A 15,776-nucleotide genomic window follows, 5' to 3' on the forward strand; every position below is an offset into this window, starting at 1 on the left:
AAACAATTATTTGTTTGAATGTCAGACAAACGTATTTATTTTACCTTAATGTAAATATATAAACATATAGATATAAATCATTTATACATGGCTTTGGGGGCCTAAAACCAAAATAACCAACAATCAAATGATCCTGACCTAACAAATCAAAATGGCAGAAAGAATGACAAAAGACTTACCTCCCTAACTAATTAAACCTGGGGAAAACCTGGCAGTCCACCTGTACTACTCAAAAGAAACGGTACCTCATCTAAAACAAGGTTGAACAAAAGAGAAGTGTGGCCAGTTGGGAGATGAGGAGGATGAGGAAGATGAGGAGGATGAGGAGGACGAGGACTGCCTGCTGCCCTCAAACGGCCGCCATCTTGGCTCCATCTTCGGGCATGGAAGCTTTCCACCAATCATCTCACGGCTATGGCACACACCTATTTGCATGTGTTGAAAACAAGATAAAAAAAACACAGGAGACACACACACACACACACACACAGCAGGCAAAAGAAAACCTATGACCGTAGTCATAACAATGTGTGACAAGTTAATGCAAATCATGTTCGCTCTGATAGCTGGCATCTTGAAAATGTGTGGAAAGCTTTTAATTTGGACCTTCTTCAGCCTGATCTATAACACACTGTGAAAAAAATGTGCAGTGTTTCTCTTCAAAAGCTTTCACACTGCCAAGCTGGGGCTCCCAGATCCTTTGCAAATATGTTATAATCTTACAATAACATACAACAACAGCACACGGGCTTCATTTCTATCCAGTGTGTCACATGGAGTAAGACGAAGCATTCTGTTGGGCCACGTCCCCAGTAAAGCAGAGACACGTCTCTAAGGTTACCCTCGCCCCATTTACGTGTGCCTTCTGTCGCACAGGTTTTCAACTTAATTAACTTAAGTAGTCTAGAGTTTATGACATACTATACTATGAGGTTTTTTTTTAAAGATTTTTAAATTCTTATGACATATTATATAGTTTATTTTAAATAATTTTTAATTCTTATGGCATATTATACTATGGCTTTTTAAATATTTTTACAACATATTATACTATGACTTTTATGACATTTTTATGGCAAATTATCTAGACTTATATTTTTAATGAAAAACTATACTATGACATATATTTTTGACATGCTACATGACTTTTTTAGACATACTGTGACATTTTTTGACATACTATGCAATGACGCTTTTGTAACTTTTTTCACATACTGACTTTTTGTGAAATATTATACAATTACATACTATACTATGACTTTTTGTGACTTTTTGACATACTATGACTTCTTTTGACATACTGTACTGACATTTGTCACTAACTATACTATGACTTTTTAATGAGTTTTCCAACATACTATGATGTTTTTGACTTTTTTCAACATACTATGGCGTTTTTTGTGCTTTTTTTTGACATACTGTTCTGACATTTTTGTGCAATTTCTTATGAATTACTACTTTCTTTTTTACGACATTTTTTTTAACATACTATATGCCTTTTTCTAGATACTATACTATGTTTTTATGACTTTTTTATATTATATACTATGTTTTGTGACTTTTTTTTAGACATACTATACTATGACCTTTTTATTCATTCATTCATTCATTTATTCATATAACATATTCTACTATGACTTTTTATGAGTTTTTCAACATACTCCAGTGACGTTTTTGTGACTTTTTTTGACACACTGTAACTTTTTAAAGATTTTTTTGACATTCTATACTATGCCATTTTGTTTATGGCGTTGCAGATATAAAGAAGTCTCTGCTTGCCGGCACTAGTCCCGTGGCAACGTCCATACAAGCTCTGCAGCCAAGGCACAAATACTGCAAGCCAGAGGTTCTCAAAGCTTGGATGACCCAGTGACAACTCATAGAGCCAGCATACGATTGAGGGTTGTCCAGAAAAAGTGCACACATAAAACAAAATCATTTTTTTCATCTCCACATTAAATTGCTGAGTTATCCACCGACAAATCGCTAACATTTGCTAGTAGCCTGGCATTGATGACAGGAAGTAATTCCAGCATCACTCGTGAGGGGCCACTAGTTAATAGGAGCTAGTTTATAAGGTAACAGAGCTACGGTGCAAGAAATAACTTAAGTAGATGTAAAATGACATTAATATATACTGACTTTTTGACATTTTTATGACAGTCTTTTAAAAAGATTTTTGACATACTATACTGACTTTGTATGTCATTTTTAATTTTTTATGGCATCCTATGCTACTATATACACAGTGTGTGTATATGTGTGTGTATATATGTGTGTATATATATATATATATATATATATATAATATACTATTACTTTTTGAGTTTTAACATAACATACTATACAATTACTTAAAAAAAAATTTTGACATATTGTTTAGTGCCTTTTTAGTGCTTTTCTATTCTATGTTTTTGTGCATTCATTCGACATACACTATGCCTTTTTTTCGACATACTATGAGACTTTTTAATGAGTTTTTCAACATTCATTTCAACATATGACGTTTTTGTGACTTTTTTCATGGTATACTTTGCTTTGAGTTTTACGACATTTTTTATGGTATATCTCGACTTTTTCATATTTCTTATGGCATCAGAATACTTTACTGATCCCCTCAGGGAAATACTTCAGTTGCTTAGAGTCAAATTAAAGGTGAAAATAAGAAAAGAGCTAGACTTTTGTTTAAAATATTTTTGACATACTATGATATTTTTTATGGTATAATATACTATGACCCGTTATATTTCCTAAGGCATCATATTACTATGACTTTTTATAGCATTTGTTATGGCATTTTCTCATGACATGCTATAACTTTTTTTGTCATTTTTTTTTTACAATATACAAATCTATAATGGCAGAGTGGCATACTCCGTAGGTCAAGAGTTCAAAATGTTTTATATTTGATAATGTGCACAGTGCTAATTGCCTTCACACTGTACACCAGTCTACATTTAAAATGCTTAGTGTTAAATGAAAATAAACAGAACAATTGTAAGGCTGCTTTATGTAATATTAAATCAAACTGGTTTACAACTGTACATGGGTGGGGGGGGCTTTATACATGATCTACTGCAGCTCTAAAAAAAACCTGAACGTGCACATCAAAACAGTAGTTAGTCATAAATAATTTACAAGAAACTAGTATCACAAGAAGAAAAATTAGCGCCTTAGGAAGTGGGCACTGTCCGTTAATTCTTTCCATACATCTTTCCTGTACATACCTTTACATGTATATTTTATAACAATCCACATCATCTAAATGGAAAGGATAAAATGTATTTACAGATATCAAAAGTGTTATTAGTAAAGTATGAGACTAAAACAATGTATTGACTAAAACGGGCTCCTTAAAAAGCTCTGCAAAAGGCATACTAAATACTTTTTTTTTTAAATTGCAGTTTTAGTAAAAATGCTTATATGCGCACACACAATAATAAACAGATTTTAACCACTTCAGTGAGTAAAAAAAAACTTCAAACTTTTTTTTAAATTCATAATTTTGACAAACTATGGCAATGAGTCAGTTCGGGGATACATTTGTTGTTGCATTATTTATGAGGACTTTCCAGAGTAAATCCTATTTAACAGTAAAGCCAAAAAAAACAATAGCAGCATTGAGATTCTGTTCACATGATAAACACCAATCCATTAGTGACACCCAGGCAAAAAAAGTCACCATGCACAATGTGGAAGTATTATGCAGAAGCACTGATTAAACTGTTCGTATTTGTACAATTTATTTTAAACATTGAGCCTTATACCTGCAGCATTCTGAGTAAGACCGGATAGGAAGTTCCCCAAATATGAATATGCTAAAAAGTGAGTTTTGTGCAACTACATGTGGAATTACTGATGTGGTTTTCGCTTAGAAATAAATGTGCAAACTCCTTGTGAGAATAAACAACATGACAGCCTCCTAACCCGGCCTTGTTCTCCCAAACAAGGACAAAAACAGCATTAATTATTAGGGATGGTCTGAGTGGGCTGTAAAATGCCTCTGCTCTGGGGTTTATCGGGGCCAGTGACTCAGCTCAGGACTGGCACATCTTCCTCCAAGTTAGCCTGAGGCTCCGGCACTGACATAATGCTATTTAATGAGATGACCAAGTCTGAAATGTTGCTCCTGATCCTGTGCAAAACCTTTCTGAGGAAGCTCCATTTTCAAGTGGCTTTGTGATTACAGAAGCAAGTCTGAAATGGACATTGGGTAGACAACATGTTCTGGGATTGTTTATGTGTAGACTGGATGAAGTGACTAAAAAGTCCTTCAGAGAGCTGTTTCCTTCTAACTTTACAGTTTGTAGTTTACATGCTGCTGACATCAACAGTTTAGTGATAAGAAATCAGTGTAGCGTCCCCTTTCTTCTCAGCTCCAGAGTGTGCAGGCCCTCCTGCCGGCCCAGGGCATGCTGGGTGCCGACTTTGTGAGCCGTCTCTGTGGCGGTGATGTCGATCTGGGCATACTTGGTGGAGCTCTTACCTGTCGAGACACAAAAACAGACCTTCTTTAAACCTGAAGTAAGTCATATAACTAACTAATATTTTGATATTCAACACTTTGGCTTGTTACGGCAAAGCCAGCTGCTTTTGTTAGCATATACAGCTGAAACAATTAGTGGATACTTCTTTTTTTAATGAAAGCAAATCTGGCTCCACCATAGAGCAATATTAGAAAACTATGTATTAATTCATCACTGCTTCTCAACCACGTCAAGCCTAACAACCTCCTGTTTGTATCAAAGGGACAAAAATGTCTGCTGCATTGTAGTAAGCTGACGCACCAGATGGTTTTGTTACACGGAACCATCTGAGAAGCCGTCACAGGAAACAATGTGGAAAGGGTGGGCACTTCAGCGGTTTCCCCGTGTCTTAATGCTAAGCCAATTGGCTGAAGCGTCATATTTAGCATACACGGTATTCATTTTCACATGTAATCTTCATAAAGGCAGCAAAAAAAAATTCTGAATGTTAAATTAATCTTTTCTTCTACATTAGAATAATCAGTTACTTTTTTGAGTCTTTTTAAAAAATAAAAAAAATCACAGGTTCTAGCGTGTCAGTTGTGAATATTTGCGTTGTCAGTCGTCTATAACAGTAAACTGTATCCTGAATCGAAACCCAAAAATATTCAGTTTCATAAAATTGAGGAAATCTCAATCAGCTCCTAACAACACATCGATAGTCCCTGGAGGAGTATCCCATTGAGCCGGGGAATTCACAGCTCTGACCTCTTTCATTGGCGAGATAAGTGACAGATTAATGAGGCCGTGTGCCGTAATATTAACTTATTGCTGCTATCCGATGTTAACCTCTCTCATGTCAGAGTCCGAGCGGTCTTCATTTTCCTGAAGGCAATGACGCTGACAGCTGGCTTGTCTGTCAATTACAGCTCACAAGGGCGTCTCCGATGACAAGGACTCAGCTGTCTTTTAGTGAGACTCCGTCCTTAATTGTTAACTCTGACCAAGTGAAATCAAAATTACAGAACAATTGTGTTATCTAGAGCGACTTTTCATCCTCACTTGACACTTATCTCCTGATTTCTTTTAAGTTGGCTCTTTCATATGCGTCCCCAGGATTTGAACATTTTGTTCAACTACAGCTTTTACACACAGATGCATATAGATCAGAAACATGAGCACAAATTAGAAAACTTTGTACACTGTGTGAACAAAGATGGAACATAAGGGCAAGACTGGGTTTTCTTTTGAATTTAAACCTTTGTATTCAAAAAAATCAACTTACATCTAATCTATTAAACATCCTCATCAGAAATGAATCTTAGGCTATATACTGTAAATAAATGAAAATTGACTGGATCTGAAAATGCATTAACGACTTTCAAACTTCTGATGATAATTGGCATTTACAGCATGTCTATTTAGGCAGTGCTCTAGTACATAAATAATATTTATACAGTCAGACATGCATTAATAGCAGGATTTAATAATGATTTCTAAAAATAGTGAAGGACTTTTGTGTGTCTGCTCAAGTATATAAAATATGGCAGAATATTAGTTAAAACAGAATAAATGCAAAGTCATTGACATTACTGTAATATAACAATTACCCTCTAGTGCTGTACTTGTGCCTACGTTACCTGAAGTTTTTTAGTAGAAGTATGGAGCAGTGTTTTTACTGTATGAGTGGATCTTTGTTTGTAATGCATGAGGAGGCACATGCGATGGAGCAATGGTTTGTGTTTCGTATCTGCCAAGTGCAGTAGACACTTTATTAGCTTTTCAATAAGCATTTCTGAGTTTCAGTAGTGAATATTTTAGAGTGACAAAGATTATCTAATCTGACAGTGACAACGGATTTTTCTCCACAGGTTGAGTTTGCCACCCTGAATGTTCAACATGGCGGCTGTCTGAATGAGGTAAAAAACAGTCAGTATTGCTTTAGAGATAAGCCGTTTCTAAATCAGCCCTTTTACTTGTTAAACGATGCATGCCTTACTCTGAAGAGAGGGGTGTGCAACAGTCCCTCGGGAGCTCAGACCTGGCTCCTGCAACTCCAGCTCCATGTAGTTCAGCTGCTTCTTGGATGTGGGACTAACAGGAATATTCACATACGTCACACCTTCACTGCGAGGCCTTTCGGGAAGCGGAGCCTCTGGGGGGAAAACGAACACTGCCCCTGTCAATACAAGAGCAATGTGTTAATTAAGCTTGACAACTTTGTTTGTTTGTGTCATTAGCTTCTTTTAAAGGTGTGAACACTTCTTTTAACAGATGCCCAGAAGAGACCAAAACCAACAGGTAGTACCTATTCTATATACATACTTCATAGCCACAGACTGGTTATACTGCCAAAAAATTTTTAATGCAGAAAAGAGGCATGCGGTTGCAATTGGATGACTATTTATATAGCCAGTTATTTTCCAGTATTTTTTCAGGGATTGGCTGTGTTCATTGTGACAAACAATATGTCTCTATTGCGTCAGTGTGGCTATTTTTAGACAACAAAAGCACGGAGGAATAACTTACCATAACTAACCAGGTGTGTGGTAACATAGATAATACAAAGTAGGATACGTTTGTCTATTCCTATTTGTTGTTTAAAAAGATCAAAAAACACGGGCCTTACTCTGACACTGAAAAACAAATCCCCTTTGTTTATTAACAAAGGGGATCTGTTTTTGTCATTATGACCTCAATTAAAAGATATTAATGAAAACATCAATGATATGGCTGGTGTTTTTAGACACTGTCATTATAACCTTCATCAAAAGCCAGAAGATTTCCCCCTCCAGTGTTAGGAATTCTTAAGGAAACAGTCCTTATCCACAGCCTAATGTTAATAAGAGTCATTTAAATGACAGACGTGCGTTAACGTCTATATATGCTTTAATAGTTTAATAGTTTTGAAGAGTAAAGCACAGCAGCAAATCTGCGATCAGCAGCTACAATGACAGTGTATTTAACAAAATTGCGCTTAATTCTACATAATTAGTCGATAGGCCCCTATTTAATTATTATAATATAGTAATTATGGGTTGCATTATGGTCATTTTAAGTAATGACTATGAGTCAGTAGCCTTTTTAATTTTACTATCACCGCTCGATGTCCATTTCATTGAACATGTGAAAAATACATGTGGGATTTACATAAAAAAACTATTTTCAAAATATTTTCAAAAGAACAACTTTGCCTGTAACACAAAATCCAGAAAGTGTTTGCTTTCCAATACTCACAACACCAACAGAGGTACAACTCATTGGCTGATTTCGCCATTTAAAATCGGTAAACCACTTTTAAAAAGCATTTGTGCAATTGGACAATGAAACAAGTGTACCAACAACAGCTTAACTTTGAGCTGAACACAAGCAGTATTGTACTAAGAGTAAAAAACAATTTTAAGAATCTTCAAGAATCTATACAACTGAAAAGCTAAGGAATGACACCTTAACCCATTTCAACCAAAACCATACAATGTGTCCTTTTCTAAGTTCTGTGAGACCAGGAAAGATAGCTACAACCTTCAAAAACAGGAGAAGAATACACTCAGATATTTTAGAAATATGCATAACCTGAATTCTTCTGTTCTCACAATGAAAAGTTGCTAAAATTAGTTCACCTATCCTTTTGGACTGTTTTTGAGAATAATGCATTCAAAATAATCATTATCATCATCGTATAACAGCTCTGAGCTCTTCCAGCAGTTAACAAAGATGTCCTAAAAAGGCTACATTTTACACATCTTCAATTTTTTTTAACAGGATCCTTTCTGCTAGTTCGTCACTGACATATTTAAATTGCATTGGTCAGAACAACAAACCAAAAGATAAGCATTTTGGGGGGCATTTTAGCTTGTAGTATAATTAGTTGCAAATTCATTTTCTAATTGCTTGACTAATCATTTCATTGCTGCTTGCCACTACAGTTACAAATCAACGTACTACTTGTCCTATTTATGGATTAACAACTAGAGCCCAACCAATGATTGTGGTTATGGAGAAAAAAAAAATACTGGCTAATACATCACAATCCAAATATTTATTTTATTTACTTCAAAATCTCTTGACTACAAATGAATAAATTTAGCTTCTTAACAATTTCACACTAACTCAGTTATTCATGGGTGTGAAGCTACACTGCCCCATACAGTGCCAAATGAATGCCTTCATTTAAGCACTGTACATCGGTTAAAACTATTACTCATTACCCAATAAACTAAGATACTCCTCTTAAGCCCTGCCACTTCCTAAGAAAACAAACACCATAGTGTAGCAATATAAACACTCTAAATAATTTTGTTGGTTATTGCTAGACTGCATATGTTTTGAAGATTAAAGAGAATATCTAGATCACAGAAAACTGATCGTTTAACTTGATTTGTGTGTAAAAATAATCCCAGCAGCAGTCGGTGTACAACACCAGGAAGCAGTTCAGCTGAGGGCATTGAGGCTATCTCTAGAAGACTAATTCACTATCTTGTGTCAGTATCATATTGTACAATTATGAAATGTTGTGTAAAATATTGTTTTTAGTGTAATGGCTTTGTGTGTTAGTATTGCTACAGCTGTGACGTTATTACACTATCATGTAGATACAGCGCTGTACATTTTGTTAAGAGGCTGGGTAATGTGTAACATTTGGGCACAAACAAGATTTCCCCTGCTATTGACTGTTCCCAAATGGCAGCAGGTAGCGGCCATTACCAGCAGCTCTGAAAAATCAACCCCAGGGGACACTCTGCGAGAAGCCATTAGACGCCACGGCGGTGGGTGCAGCCTTTGGCAACGTCTCAGAGGCCTGATCCCTAATTGATCAGACACCAAGCAGCCCTCGCAGAAATGTGGTGGTTTTTAATAGCTGCCATTACAACCGTGGGTTTGCCCACAGCTCTAGGGCTGAGGGACTTCTCCATTACACTCTGTGAAACCTCTAGGGGAGATGTTAGAGACATTACCTGGCTGAGCTTAGTGACCGGATCGCACAAAGTCAACTACTTTTGAGGCGAAACGCAGGTCTAATGACAGTGGTGAGAGACCAGTTCAAGCTGCTTTTCATGTTATTCCAGCAGCTGCGTTATTCTGTACTCAACCATGTCCACATCTTCTCCCGGGATGCAAAGGAGCTGCAGAGCCGGTCCCTTCCTCCTAAAGACAATCACCATCTCTCTGGTCTTATCCACGTTCAGCAGCAGGTGACTCTTACCAGACCACTCCACAAAGTCGTCCACCAGCATTCTGTCTTCTCCCTCCTGTCCATCCCTTATACACCCAACAACTGCAGAGTCATCAGAAAACGTCTGTAGGTGACTTGACTGAGTTGTACAAGCTAAAAAGGAGAACAGAAAAGGAGACAGCACAGTCCGGTGTGGGGCCTCCGTACCACGCACCACCACATCAGACAGAACACGGTCCAGACAGACAAACTGTGGTCTGTCTGTCAGGTAGTCAGTATCCATGAGACTATGGACGCACCGATCACCGACACCCATCTCCTGCAGCCTTTCACCTAGTAGCAGTGGCTGGATGGTGTTGGAGAAATCAAAAAATGTGATTCTCCTTCCATCATCCAGGTGCAAATAACCTTGCTGCAGAAGATAGATGACAGCGTCGTCCACTCCCAGACGAGGCTGTTAGGCAAACTGTTGAGGGTCAAGAGGAGATGTCACCTGCAGCCTCAGGTAGGCCAAGACCAGCCTCTCCAGCACCTTCATCACAAGGGATGTAACAGCCACTGGGCAATAGTCCTTTAGACCAGATGTCGGGTGCCAGAGTCAACTTCTTGGGGACCGGGACAAGGCAGGACGTCTTCCACAGCAGTGCCACCCTCTCAGGTTGAAGAGATACTGGAGAACGACAGACAGCTGACTGGAACAGGTCTTCAGGACGCTGGGGCTTATGCCATCCAGGCCAGCAGCCTTGCGCTGGTGAAGCCTCTCAAACTGTCCCCTCACCTGGCCAGGTGTGAATGAAAAGCAGGGTGGCGTGCTTCAAGTGTCTGTGGGGGAGATGAAATGTGCTGTAGTGGTGGGGGGAGTGGGCAGACTGCAGTTGAGTGAGGGGGGAGGTGTGATAGCAAGAGAGGGGGGGGAGGAGGCAGTGAGGAGCAGTAGAGGGTTGGTGGAGTGGTAGAGGAAGCGGTGAGCTAAACCTGTTAAATTAACAGTTCAGCTCGTTTGCGCTCTTACGGCTGCCTGGTGTTTGTCCTCTTCTCCCCTCACACCTGGTGATCTCTTTCATCCCTGTCCACACCTCCCTCATGTTGTTCTGTTGTAGACTGGCCTCCAGCTTCCTCTTGTAGGAGTTTTTACACTCCCTCATTTTATCCCTCAGTCAGTGGCACTGAGTTTTATTGTCTCTTGTTGGGCATTTAATAAATTGTTGAAAGTCCGGGAGAGATTCATCCAGAGAAACATGATTAAAATCCCCAGTGATAACAATGAAGGTACTAGGCTCCTGTGTCTGGAGTTGTGAGACAGTGGCGTGAATGACGTCAGCAGCTGCCTACGCATCAGCAGATGGTGGAATGTAGACAGCGATTGCTATGGCGGATGTTAACTCCCCCGGTAGATAGAATGGACAAAACCCCACAGCCAGCAGTTCAATGTCCGGGCTACAGAAGCGTTCCTTCACATTTACATGTCCGGGGTAGCACAATTTTTCACCCATATACAGTGAGTGAAAAAAAAAAAACATTCTTCTTACCGCTTTCTATAACGTCCCTGTCCGCCCGGACCGCCAAAAAGCCGGATACCGCCTTGCCATAGTCCGGGATGTGTGAGTGCAGCCATGTCTCGGTAAAACACAGTAAGCTGCACTCACGGAACTTTCTCTGTGTTTTAATGAGCGCTGCAAGTTCGTCTGTCTTATTTCCCAGAGACCGCACATTCCCCACAACGATCGCTGGGACGGCAGGCGTAGGTTTTCTTTTTTTGCAACCCTGGCGTCTCTTCTGTAGTTCCTTCTGGATATTCAGGCATGACCTGTCCTCTGGAGGACATAGCCACAACACCGGACACTTACTGGATTGTTTTTGGTAGCGTGAGGTGACGAAGGTGGGGAGAAATCAGAAGCACCAATGCTGGTCAAGCCCGCTAGCGCGACTAATGGAACTACCAAACAGATCAACACTGACAATCCTCCTACTCACCAAAACGATCACACACAAAATGGATGAGATACAAATACACACAGAACTGCTGCATGATGATTATCACAGAAACATAACTGATTCCACGGCAGCTAGCAGCTAACAGCTAACAGGGCAAGCTAGCTACCAGCAGGATAGTGTCAGGGGAGGTGAATTTAAACAATACCTGAGCTGAAAACCCATTGTTTTCACATAAGGTTCCCAATTTATTTGCATTTTGTGTCTACTAAGACACTCTAAAACGTGCACTGACAACTGCAGTTTTAGCTCAGTGGAAGCTTGTACACGTAGCTGCAGATATAGATTTATAGGGATCAAGATTAACGTAAACATTGGCCGGAATTCTCCTTTTAAAAGACACATTTATCCACATACAAGCTTGGTACACCTTTCTTTGGCCAATTTAGCCCATTCCTCTTTACAGAACCTCTCAAGCTCCATCAGGTTGGATGCGGAGTGTCTGTGCACAGCCATTTTCAGATCCCTCCAGAGATGTTCAATGGGATTCAAGTCTGGGCTCTGGTTGGGCCACTCTCTGACATTCACAGAGTTGTCCTGAATATCTTGGCTGTGGGCTTAGGGTCGTTGTCCTGTTGTATGATGAACCGTCGCACCAGTTTGAGGTCAGGAGCGCTCTGGAGCAGATTTTCTTTCAGGATGTCTCTGCACATTGCTGTATTCATCTTTCCCTCAATCTTGACTTGCAGTTCCTGCTGCTGAAAAACACAGCATGATGCTGCCACCACTATTCAGGTGCCCTTTGGCAAACTGCCTTTTACTAAGGAGTGGCTTCCCTCTGGCCACTCTACCATAGAGGCCTGATTGGTGGAGTGCTGCTGCGATGGTCGTCCTTTTGGAAGATTATATCCTCTCTTCACAGAGGAACCTTGGAGCTCTGTCAGAGTGACCATTGGGTTATTGGTCAACTCCCTAATTAAAGCCCTTCTCCCTCAATAACTCAGTTTATAGGACAGTCAGCTCTTGGAAGAGTCCTGGCGGGTCCAAACTTCTTCCACTGTGCTCATTGGGACTTTCAAAGCAGCAGAATTGTTGTTGTTTTTTTCTGTAAAAAAAGATCTGTGGCTCAAGACAAGCCTGTCTCGGAGATCCACAGACAATTCCTTTAACTTTGTGCTTGTTTTATTGTCTGACATGCACTGTTAACGGTGGGACCTTGTATAGACAGCTATGTCCTTTCCAAATCATGTCCAACCAACTGATTTTACCACAGGTGGACTCCATCCTTGAGAGGTTTCTGCATCTTAATTGATCAGTGGACACAGAATGCACCTGAGCTCAATTTTGAGCTTGATCACAAAGGCTGTGAATACTTATGTACAAGTGATTTGTTAGTGTGTTTATTTTTAACACATTTGCAAAAATCTCAAACCAAGTTGTTATTATGCCTATATAGTGTATTATGTGTAGAATTGAGGAAAAAAATTCATTTAATCCATTTTGGAATAAGGCTGTAACATAAAATGTGGAAAAAGTGAAGCGCTGTGAATACTTTCAGTTTGCAGTGGAAATGGGGTGGACACAATGACCATACAGTTAAACCAACATCTCTCTCTAATAACCTTAAGCAGGGATTTGCTGAAAAATCTGGCATACCTGCCCACTAAAATTACCTGAAGAGATGTCTCAATATGGAACCAAAATGCATTGTTGCTTCTAACTGCACTGGTTCAAGAAAGTGTTACCAAACTACTATAACAGCCCATAAAAATCTTTTACTCATTACAGCTGCCATTGAGACTGCATCCTCACGGAAACCTGAGCCCCTGGATTTGGCCGCCTCCTGCACGTCAATGTCCATTAGGTGCCTGCTGAGGCAGGATGATGGGGAAGATGACATGGGGAGCTCAGCCACGTGTGTTGGAACATAACTGATGGGTTTGATGCCACAGTGTGACAGCTGCTGGAACTTCCTAGAGCAGTTGTGCATTAGAATCAAGGCATGTTTCTGCGTGTGCAATGCTGAAGTGGCCAAACGTCTCCTGACAACTGTCCCTTTCACCTCACCATCAGGCCAGGTATCCTGTCACAAGCCACTTCACTCTTTTGTTTAGACATCTGTGGGTTTTCTCTTGACACAATTGGTCCTTATGTAACTCTTGTTTATAGCATTACATAAAATGCAGATGGATTAAAAAATAGTCCTTTATTCTAAATTACATTAATGGCAACACAAATATCGTGTGTGACTCATTCCTGTATGTGCTTTACAGGTTTGCATCACGTACATTAACAGTTTAAACTTATTCCACTATTTAGCCCCAGTTTGTTCCTCTGATGTACGCTCATTACCGCAAAGTTACAGATTTGTAAAACAAAGTCATCGCAAGAAAAATCCCTGGTGATCTTTAAAATTCATTTTTTTAAAAACAACATAGAATTCTAAAAGATTTTTTTCCCCTATGGGATCAAAATATTAATTCTTAAAACATTCTTTAACCCTCATTTTCCACTGGGCGCGTCTGCGCTGAATTCCGGAGGCACCGTGGCGATTCAAGTTGATGCAAGATAATCCAAGTGGTCTCAGAAGTGTGCGGGAAGCAGCTGTCCACTCCGCTGAGAAGATACAAGGTCTAGGTCAGGTCAGGTCTATTTTTACGCAAGCCGCAGGCTGTTTGTACAGCTGGGCAGGCAGTGAAACAGCGAGAGCATTAGTCAATTTAGCAAAGTACAAATCCTGGATCTCTCACACCAAAGGGATGTGTCATATCCACTGTGCCGTCACCACCACTTCAAGTACTTGTAGAGACAATATAATCTGCGAGTTGGTTAGGCGGAGGATGGAACAATACCGCAGCACAGTTCAAAGCTAAGAAGTAGACCTTGAGATTGATGATCAACTTTCAAGCTCAATATATAAAATGTAAATTAATAATATTTAAAAAAAAATATACCATAATGTTGTTGATGCATCATACAAATGAGTGTGTCACTTTCAGCCAACTAGAGTCACAACTTGGGAAAAGAATCTTGTAATTAGCAACAACCGTGCAGGTTGGCCATTAAAAAAAAGTAATACTTAGTTTTGTGATTCATATGTTAATTATTTATTAAATCTGGTTTCAACCATTTAAATTTAAGAAATGTCTTAGTTTGTAAAAACTTGAACGTGTAAATCGGTTGCTAGGAAACCTGTTAGCAATATCCAATCGTGAGCATCAGCTATGTAAACAGGCAGTCAGTGTAGCATCACAAGAAGTAACAAAACCACCGCTGGTATAGCTTTGTTTTATTTCTATATGCATACATGGAGAACTGTTTTCCAGATTGGTTACGTTGTATTGTTATGTAGTATTTATGCAGTTTAGAATGAGTAGGAAAAATCGAATTCCACTTAACGTTTCATAGTTTAGGGTGTACTGTGTCATTTTTGTCAAGTTTAGATAATGATATTATAACAGCATTTTGAGCTAAACCATAATACATTTCACTCTTCAATCTTAACGGGTTACAAATTAGCAAGTTGGTTCAGTTACCTTTGCAGCAGTAACACCAGAGCCCTGTACTTTGAATCAAGATCAACATGCCCTGGATATCTTTCAGTTCCCCGGCTTCATTAACCCAATAAACGCTGTCCTGCATAAGCTGTGTCACAGCGGTGGTTATCAACTAGTTCCATTGACCCGGGGTTTCCCAATCCAGTGACGCACGCGTTCACATGAAAGAGGCAGTGTAAGCACAGTGCGAACAATCACAACCATCTACCAGAGCCACATATTTTACATAAGAGCAAACTATAATTCTACATAAATGACGAACACAGACACGGTTTTATAGGCAATGCAGTCACTGCTTCCTAAAGCCGGAAAGCTGGCAAAAAAGCAGACGCTGTTATGCATAAATCACAATGCTTATCAATATCACTTCCTCATCTGTCAGGCACAACATCTGACCATAATTTACTTGTGCTTTCCATTAACTGTCGTTGCTTTAGCTTATTATTACAGTTCCAACCCTGGAAGTTCAAGCGATCGGAGAGCAAATTAAAAATATTAAAACATAATTCCAATGCAGGCATGGGCAACACACGGCTCAAGAAGCCGACAATATAGCCGATACAAAATCCTGTAGGCTGAACTCACTTAGCAAACATTTGAATATGTTTTTATATTTATTTAAGGGCAAAATCACCATCACCAAACCCA

The 15,776-nt window shown here is 39.3% G+C and overlaps 1 protein-coding gene across 4 annotated transcripts in view; it reads right to left on the reverse strand.

The window, feature by feature from the left end:
• Positions 1–2,960: 2,960 nt before the first annotated feature.
• LOC116686317 (protein Dok-7) overlaps positions 2,961–15,776 on the reverse strand; it is a 40,014-nt gene continuing 27,198 nt past the window's right edge. For 3 of the 4 annotated variants that reach the window (XM_032511297.1, XM_032511298.1, XM_032511296.1), the window contains exons 12-13: positions 6,466–6,645; positions 2,961–4,486 (exon numbers count right to left, since the gene is read on the reverse strand). In XM_032511297.1, coding sequence (XP_032367188.1) covers positions 4,350–4,486; positions 6,466–6,645 — 317 coding nt within the window. In that variant the 3' untranslated portion in view covers positions 2,961–4,349. The remainder of the gene's footprint in view (positions 4,487–6,465; positions 6,646–15,776) is intronic. The other variant, XM_032511299.1, reaches the window with a different exon arrangement.

Source organism: Etheostoma spectabile, unplaced genomic scaffold, assembly GCF_008692095.1.
Source record: "Etheostoma spectabile isolate EspeVRDwgs_2016 unplaced genomic scaffold, UIUC_Espe_1.0 scaffold352, whole genome shotgun sequence".
In the NCBI taxonomy this organism is placed as follows: Eukaryota; Metazoa; Chordata; class Actinopteri; order Perciformes; family Percidae; genus Etheostoma; species Etheostoma spectabile.